Here is a 9,924-nt window from a genome sequence, read left to right as displayed (position 1 = left end):
TTTTTTTTTTTTTTTTTTTTTTTTTTTTTGAGATAGTCTTGCTCTGTTGCTCAGGCTAGAGTGCTCACTGCAGCCTCTGCCTTGGCATAATGTCAGCTCACTGCAATCTCCACCTCCCAGTTCAAGCAATTCTCGTGCCTTAGCATCCTGAGTAGCTAGATTTACAGGCATGTACCACCGTGGCCAGCTAATTTTTGTATTTTTGGTAGAGATGGGGTTTTACCATGTTGCCCAGGCTGGTCCTGACCTCAAGTGATCTGCCTACCTTGGCCTCCCAAAATGCTAGGATTACAGGCATGAGCCACCATGCCTGGCCTGCTATCTTTTGTTAATAACAACTCTATTTTTGTAGGTTTGCAAGTACTGTATTTATTTTGAATTATTATTTTAGCATCAAATAAGTGTAAACTTAATATATTTTTGTTTATTGAGTAAAAAAATTTTTTTTCATAACCTAGAGGCAGTTGCTGAATTGTGTAAACTTGAACTTTGGCTTTCAGGCATTATGGGGTACAAGAATAGAAGATAAAGTTCAGAGTCGATCAAGTTGGTAGCATACAACTACACCAGTTATCCATAAAACTGGGCACTCAGAAGGATGAACTAGAAACTCAACTAGATTTTTAAGGAAAATTGACTGTCTTTAACTGTGGTGCTTTTCAGAAGTTTCAGATTGCTTCTGTGTGTTTTTTTATTGTATTCTAGCCATTATATGGGTTTACAGACTGAGTTCATGTTACCTAGATTTTATTTAAAATTTCAAGCCATTGAGCCCAGGGTATCGAGAATACAGTGAGCCAAGATTGTGCCACTGCACTCCAGCCTCGATGACAAAGCAAGACCCTCTCTTGAAAAAAGAAAAAAAAATTTCAAGGCATTGAATTCTGGGTAGCCAAGAAAAATGGATGGATGCCTAAACCCACATCTCCCTACATAACCTTCTAACAAAATATAGAGCAGCAAAATCAAATATATCTACTGTTGACTCTTGAACAATGTGGGAGTTAGGGATGCTGACCCTCCCCCCAACATGCAGCCAGAAAACTGCATGTAACTTTTGACTTCCCCAAAAAACCATTAGTAGCCTACTATTGACTGCAATTCTTACCCATAACATAAAGAAACAATTAACATGTATTTTGTATGTTGTATATTATGTTGTACTGTATTCTCGTGATAAACTAGAGAAAATAAATGTTAAGAAAACCATAAGAGAATATATATTTACTTCTCATTAATTAAGTGGAAGTAGGTCACCATAAAGGTCTTCATCCTCATCTTCATGTTGAGTAGGCTAAGGAGGAGGAGGAGGAAGAGGAGGAGTTAGTCTTGCTATCTTAGGGGTGGTAGAGATGGAAGAAAATCCATGTATAAGTGCACCCATGCATTTCAAACCGTGTTGTTCAAATGTCATCTGTTTACAAAAACATGCATATTATATAACTGCAAATGGGAGTGCTTAGTACTGTCAGTTTTAAAAACAGAAAACCTCTAAAGCTCTTACCAAAAGCCTTTCTAACAAGGCAGGGCAGTCTGAGAAAAACTACATTGAGAAGAGAACTAACAGTGGTTATAGAACTGCTTTAAAATCATTGCCAGAATGTGAAGATACTGAAAAAGTTTTCTTGTAGATCAGAGAACTGATGATAAGAAAGAAACATAGAAGTGTCCACATGACATGGAGTTTCTGTAGAATAAAAAGGCAAAACTGAGTCATGGTACCCATTGGTGATTGGGTGGTGAAGAGCACCAGAAGAGAAAGCAGAAAATTTAGAGTCTTAAAACACCACCACCAAAAAAAAAGAATAAATCAAAGGACTCATACCCTCTCCCACCACCAAAAAAAAAAAAAAAGAAGAAAGAAAAGGAAAGGAAATTCAGTAAAGAAATGGGACTTTGGTGCATTGTCAAAAGAAGGTAACCCTGAATTAAGAATCTTTTAAGCTAGTCCTAATCTACAAAATGAATGGAATGAAACTAGACCATTATAAACTTACTAGAAGAAAACAGATTTGATATACTTTAGTTGATGGTACCCTCTCCCCCAGAAACAACTATAAAACAGAAGAAAATGACAACAGTGTAGATTGAATTAGTTTGTCTAATTGTTCAGACTACATCTGGGGGTATAGAAAAACACCTTGAATAAGATACTCAAATGTTAAAAACAAATGGACAGAAAACCGTGGATGGATGGAAAGAATACATTCAATGCAGGAAAGAAATAGGAAGAGGAAATTATATCAGTATTGACTAAATTACAAGATGACCAAGGGAGAATAGACTTAAATGAAAATTTAATAAGGGACATAGAAGAAAGGTTGAAAACAACTAAGGGAATAAAAATGAGATAAATATGAAGAGAGTGAGAAAATGGTTGAGATGGGAGGTAGGCAAAGAGGAAATAACTGTACATATAAATGCAATCCCTAGAGAAGAAAACAATGTGATATAGCTAATATTAAAAATTATAATCAAAGGAAACGTCCCAGAAATAAAAGATCTAAATCTACGTATTGAAAGGGCCTACTGGATAATTTGAAAGATTAACCCGAAGCAATCCACCCGAAGACAAGTCTTACTAAAACTGTTTCACTTTAAACATAAAGAAAAAAATCTCCAAGTTCTCTAGGCACAAAGACCAAACAACTTATAAGAGCAAAATAATTTTATTGGCACTAGACTTGCAAAGTCAACTTAAAGCAAGGCCTCAATGTAGCATTTAAAATGACTCAATGAAAAAGTGTGAGCCAAGGATTTTGTAACTTTGACCCTAGCAATCCCACTTCCAGGCATTTACTCTTAAGTGTGTACCCTCCAAAATTAAAATGCATATGCATATGTTTATTTATTGCAGTATTGTTTTTATAGTAGTATAGTAGAAACTATCTAAATTCTTAAATATAAAAGAGTGGTTGAGCAGACCATGGTGTATCTATCTGTACGCTGAAGTATTATTCTGTATTAGTGTGTGTTCTCCAGAAAAACAGCCAATAGGATATACAGATACATAAGATTTATTATAATGAATTGGCTTACAGAGTTATGGAGGCTAAGAAGTCCTGAATCTGAGGTTGGCAAGCTGAAGACCCAGAGGAGCTGATGGTATAGTTTCCAGTCTCAGTCCGAAGGTCTGCAAACCAGAAAAGCCAATGATGTAATTTCCGGTCTGAGTCCAAGTCTGAAGGCAGGAAAAGAACAGGGTTTCAGTATGAAGCACAGGGAGTCTTCTCTACCCTCAGGAGGACTTTTTGTTGTATTCAGGCCACTAATTGATTGGATGGCACCCACCCATATTAGAGAGGGCCATCTCTTTACTCAGCCTACCAATTAAAATGTAACTCTCAACCAGAAAACCTTTATAGACACACCCAGAATAATATTTAACCAATTATCTTGGCATCCTGTGGCCTGCTCACATTGACACATAAAATTAACGATTCTATTTATAGTTGTACAATAGAATGAGGAAGATATCTGAACTGATATGGAGTGAGTTGCAGAATGTATTGTTAAATGATATAAACAAAGTTCAAAACAATATAGAATGATGTTACCTTTTGTATAAGAAATTAGGAAAAAGGAAATGTGTGTGTGTATATGTATATATATATATATATGTATGTTCAATTGTGCACAAATAAATACTGGAAAGACAAATTTGAGATTGGTGGGTAAAAATGAAGTGGGTGGGTGAAAATGGAGTGGAAGGGTTTGATGTGATTATTTGAGTAGTTCTGACTTTAGAATCATGTTAATGTTCCACATGCCCTAAAATTAAATCAATCTGTATGAAAGGTGCACTCAATGGAATATAACAGAAACAACTGAACTTAAATGTATTTTAAATGAATTACACTCTTTGTGGGGATTGGCAATATTAACCCAGGTAACTTTAGAATGTACTATTTTGATACTATACTATAAGGCTAAAGACAAAAGAATCATAAAGAATTGTAAATACTTAGGAGATTTGTTTTTTACATTGCTATGTGAGGATTAGCAATTTTAAATATATTTGTATTCTTGGACTGGACAAATTAATAAATACATTGTGGGTAACTGGAGTCAGGTTTGTCTGTGTTGGGAAATTGAGTTACACATATGTAAAGAAGAAAAGCCAGCATGAAGCACATTATGTTGGATTAGAATTTGTTATAGTATGCAATACTTCTTTTTAATATATAGAACTACTTATAAATGTATATGTGTGTGTGTGTGCGTACCTCCATTTCCTACCCTTTTCACTGGGTGGGCTTGCAAGCAGTGATACTGAGTAACAGTATACACATTGCAGCATATCTTAGTTTCAAAATAACCATTCTGTAGTGAAAGGAAACGAGTCTTTGAACAAATGGCGGATTACAGGATGAAGCATGGAAAGTAAACATGAGCCTGAAACATCTTGCACCAGAAACTAAGGAAGTGATCAAAAAATGACGAGTACATGTCAGAAGGACACGAGAGTCAGCATTAAGGTCTATAGGCTAAAATAATTTTACCTCACTTTTTAAAGATATTAATAGGTAAAGAATTTTAGGTTGATAAATACTGTTTTGATACAATAAGGATATCATCCCACTGGCCTCCATTGCTGTTGAGCTACAAAATAGTAAGGGATTGTAATCTGTTCACTAGGAATCTGTGAGTCCCTAATGATATAAATAAATTGGGAAAAGGGAAGCTCTTCCTAATAGACGTAGAGTCATGATGGAATTAGAAAATCACCATTTGACAACCTCCATGGTAATTGTTTCAGGCAAGAATCCTCAATGGATGCTTAAAGTAGTGGACAAAACTGATGAAAAACAGCACATTTACATAGTTTGCCAAGATCTTTACATAATATTTATCAATTATAAAAGGGAAAATAATAACTTTATAGTACAGAAAATGTGGCAGGTACTACCTTAACCAAGTAATCAAAGTTAACTAGTAATAGGACAGATTGATATCATGTACCATCAATATGACGCCTTGAAAGAACAAAAATAGACCAGGTGTGGTGGCTCATGCCTGTAACCCCAGCACCTTGGGAGTCCTAGGTGAGAGGATTGCTTGAGCCCAGGAGTTCAAGACTGGGCAACATAGAGACCTCATCTTTACCAAAAATACACAAGATTACCTATGTGTGGTGGTGGCATGACTGTGGTCCCAGCTACTTGGGAGGCTGAGGTGGGATCATCACTTGAGCCCAGAATTTTGCACCACTGCCCTGCAGCCTGGGCAACAGAGTGAGACCCTCTCCCCCCACAAAAGAAGAATAAAATGTGTAATGTCAGACAAACCTAAATAACTGGTATACTCTTTAAAAATGCCAAGGTTATGAATGGTATGGTCTGAGGAACTCTTACAGATTAAAGGAAGCTGAAGAAACAGATTAAATGATGTGACAGCTAAATGCATCTTATGATTGCTGCATAATGGTATAGTAGGCTAATTTTGAATAAGATCTGTTATGCACAATATAACAAAAGGTGGAAAACATGAAAGAGTGGTTAAGAGACATTAAGAATAGAGAAGATGTCTGATATACTTCTAACTATAGTTAAAAAGGAAGTGGAACAACAAAAATATTTGAAGAAAAAATGACTTGAAAATTTTCAAATGTTAATGAAAGCTAATCAGATAAATTCAGTGAACCCACATAGGGTAAATAAAAAGAAAAAACACACCCAGATACATCACAGTGGAATCACAGAAGACCAAAGACAAAGAGAAGAAATTTAAAGTATCAGACAGAAAAATGTGTTATTTTATTTATTTATTTTTTTAAGAGAGAAGGTCTCTGTCACCCAGTCTGGAGTGCAGTGGTGTGGTCACAGCTCACTGCAGCCTCAACCTATTGAACTCAAGTGATCCTCCTGTCCCAGACTCCTTAGTAGCTGGGAGTACAAGCACATGCCACCACACCCGGCTAATTTATTTTTTGTAGAGACAGGGTCTCACTGGTCTGCCCAGGCTGGTCTCAAACACCTGACCTCAAGCAATCCTTCTGCCTTGCCCTCCCAAAGTGCTATGATTACAGGCGTGAACTGCCACAGCTGACCAATATAGTACCATTAAAAGAGTGACAATTGGACAGCTGACTTTTCAACAACAGTGGAGGCCAGTGGGAATGATAACCTTATTGTATCAAAACAATATTTGTCAACCTAAAATTCTTTATCTATCAATATCTTTAAAAAGTGAGGTAAAATAAAGCTATTTGCATTGAAGCAAAATTGAAGGGAATCCTGAACGATATTCAGGCAGAAGAATGGTGATGCCAAAATGGGAATTCTGACATGTAGAAGGAATAAAGAGCAAAGAAAGTGGTAGATATTTTGTATAAATCAGTAATATAATTTATTGGAATTAAAAAACAGCTAAAGCATATAGTAATAGTAGCATTTAAAGTGAGTAGAGCATAAATGAGCTAGAGTCTTAAGGTTCTTGTTTGCTCTAAGAGAAAGGTCTATATTAATTTACCAAGACATTTGGATGTATACTGTTTATTTGTAAGATCATCACTAAAAGAAGAAAAGTAGACTTTTTAACTTCCAAGCAGGTAGAGGGGGAAAAAATAAATATTCAACCCCAGAGAAGGAGGTGTTGATAGATACAGTAGGTATACAAATAGAAATATGGAATAAGATTGTAGACTTAAAACTAAATATATTAGTCATTATATTACCTGCAATGGTACAACTGAAAGCTCCATTTAAAAGACATATTGTCAGGATATATTCTAAAACAATATATCAAGGTTCAAAATTCATAGAAAAGATACAAGAAAGTGACGTATTAAACAAATATTGGAAAAATTTTGACTCTAAAAAAAGCATTAAGTTGTTTTATAGTGATGAAAGGTTTACTTTATCAGGAATATAAATTTAAATTTGCATGTGGCTAATAACATGGTGTTAACCGTAAGAATTTAAAATGGACAGATTTTCAAGGAGAAATACACGTGCATAGAAATAATGAAATATATTTCTAAATAACTCATAGGTTAAAGAAGAGATGATGGAAATTAGAAAATATTCTAAAGTAACATTCTGTAAACTAAGGTTTTGGGACTACAGCTAAAAGTTATAATTAGAGGGAAATTTGTAACTTTATATGCAAATACAGGAAAAAAGAAAGATCGCAAATTAATGAACTAATAATTTATCTCAAGATGTTAGCAATAAGCCCTTCGTAGTAAATCCAAAGAAAGTAAAATGAATGAAATTATAAAAATAACAAAAAATTATGAAATTAAAACAATGAAAAGGATAAAATGAGCAAAAGTTGGGTCCTCAAATTCATACCTAAAATTGGCCAATATTACTTACGATGATTACAAAAATACTCAATACTAGAAATATAAAAAGGAACATGACTTCAGTTTCTGTATACATTAGAAAGGTAAGAGATACTGTCGACAACTTTATGTCTAATAACTTGAACATTTACATGAAATACCTAGAAAAACCTAAAACTCACTAAATGTTCTGCAATAGTAGATTAAGTGTTTTATCATATAGTCATATACTGGAATATTGCAATGAGCTATGGCAGTTTTCATTAATATAGATGAGTTCAGAAACGTAGCGTTGGCCAAAAGAAGCAAGTTACAAAAGAATTAGAAACAAGCCGCTTGAGAATACAGACATGCATTTAAAAAAAAAACAAAATACAGATGAAGCCACACAATATGTAATATAGGCTGGTATACCTGTGTGGCAAAACAAAAAAGCAAGGAAATGATTTATCATGAAAGTCAACAAAATTGTTACTACTGGATGGAGGAAGAAGATTTGTTGACATGTAAGCTACTTCTAAAGTACTAGTTATGTTCTGATTCTTAACCTGAGTATTTTTATTATTTCAGTTTTATATATGTGTTTTGTCTTTTGTATATATGCTTCATTATAAAAATAGAGAAAAACAACGAAATCAAAGGTTATTGAAACTGTCTTAATTTAATGGAATCAAATTACTTCTGTTTCTATAGTCATTTTGGAACTGGTTGAATAAACTACTTAAAACACTGCTTGAAAAATCAAGTGACCGAAGAAGATCTTATATGCCTATAATCCAGTCCAGGGATCCATTAGGTTTTAGTTGGTGGATTATTACTCATGTAGCATCATTTTACAAGTTTGATCGCCATGGACTACCAGATGAAATGGTAAGACTTCATTTTTTAAAAGCTTTCTTATATTGTCAATTAATATGTAATTATTTGGACAAATTAGAAAATAAGTGAGCAGAAACAAGAAAAGTCAGACTACAATCACAGAGATAAATTATGTATAATGTTTCTGTAAACATCTTGAAAATTATAAAATTTATGTTTTAATTTTTTAATTAAAAAAAATAACTTGTAGAAGATTTGGTATGTAGTCCTGGCCCTGCTACTGAACAATTGTGTGACCCTGAGCAAATTACTTAAACCTTTCTAGGTTTGTCTTCCCTTAACAAAAAATCATGGGATTGGATTGTCACAAAAGTTCCTTCTAGTTTTAAAATCTGTTATGATTGGCAAAGAAATTTCTGGAGGAATGGATTACTTATTTTTGTGAATAATTTAATAAAAGTACTTCAGAATAGCACTTCCTTAGTGAAGCTTTTTGCTAAGGTAATTTATTAAACAACCATGAAGTTTGCTTCAAATACGAAGAGATTTCAACTAGTATATTAATTTCTCATTAGAAACATTTTTTACAGTGTTACTTAAAAACCCTATGAATAAAGTCAGCTAACAGATGTATACTTTGAAGCCCTATTTTTATACAATTTCTACGATATTCAGAAATTAATAGTATTGTATTATTATATCAGCCTATCAGCTCCATAAAATAAGCATCTAGAATCATGAAGCCAATTTGTCTATATTTTCAAAATTGCCATTTTTTATGGCAGTGGTTACCAAACCTGGCTGGTCATTAGACTTACTTGTGAATTTTTAAAAATCCAGGTATCTAGTCCAGCTGCAGTGGCTCATGCCTATAATCCTAGCACTTTGGAAGGCCAAGGCGGGTGGATCACTTGAGATCAGGAGTTCGACATCAGCCTGGCCAATGTGGTGAAACCCTGTATCTACTAAAAATACAGAAATTAGCAGGGCATGGTGACACACACCTGTAGTCCCAGGTACTTGGGAGATGGAGGCAGGAGAATCGCTTGAACCCGGAGACGGAGTTTGCGGTGAGCCGAGATCACACCACTGCACTCCAGCTTGGGCAACAGGGTGAGACACCATCCAAAAAAAAAAAAAAAAAAAAATCCAGATATCTAGATCTTAACTCTGGAGATCCTGATTTGGAGTTTGGAAATCCTGATTTTTAAAAAGTTCCTTGGTTCTCATCCTCTACAAGGTATGGGAGCCATTGCTTTATGAAACATATTCTTTGATAGGCTTGATAGATTTTCCTCTTTGGAATATTGGATAGACCCAGCTTTGAGAAGTCATCCATGGAGTCAGGGTTGGTTAGTATTAATATAGCATCATGGAAATGGAAAGGGTCTCAAAAAGTCCTCTAAATAATCCCCCTAATAATAAAAGATCCTGTAGGAGATCCCAGAATACAGTGAAATAGTCAGAAATTGCTCTGAGAAGTTCACACACAGCCCAGTATTAGTGTATTTGAGTATTCTACCAATTTATTGAGAAAAGTCGATGAACTTCTCACAGAATTGTTTTTTGTTTGTATCCATGATTATTTACTATACTAATACAGAGTAAATAATAAATTTTAGCAATTGCCATTATTTCTATATTAGTGCTTTTATTAAGTGTTTTTGTGGAGTTAATGTGATTTCACATCTTTTAATTATTAGAATATTAGAACAATATTAAAGAAACTAAGAAAATTTACCTGTAATTCTAAGGTCTTAATATAAGCATTCGCATTTCTCTTCCTCTCCAACTTTAGTTCCTCCAAGTATATATTT

General features: G+C 34.3%; 1 protein-coding gene across 6 annotated transcripts in view; it reads left to right on the top strand.

The window, feature by feature from the left end:
• MMS22L (MMS22 like, DNA repair protein) overlaps positions 1-9,924 on the top strand; it is a 165,732-nt gene that overhangs the window by 20,667 nt on the left and 135,141 nt on the right. For all 6 annotated transcript variants that reach the window (XM_058435413.1, XM_058435410.1, XM_058435414.1 and 3 more), the window contains one exon: positions 7,982-8,158. In XM_058435413.1, coding sequence (XP_058291396.1) covers positions 7,982-8,158 — 177 coding nt within the window. The remainder of the gene's footprint in view (positions 1-7,981; positions 8,159-9,924) is intronic.

This window comes from Hylobates moloch, unplaced genomic scaffold (genome assembly GCF_009828535.3).
Source record: "Hylobates moloch isolate HMO894 unplaced genomic scaffold, HMol_V3 SCAFFOLD_2, whole genome shotgun sequence".
Lineage (NCBI taxonomy): Eukaryota > Metazoa > Chordata > Mammalia > Primates > Hylobatidae > Hylobates > Hylobates moloch.
Note: the sequence above shows the minus strand (reverse complement) of the source record. Positions and strands in the feature narration are given on the sequence as shown.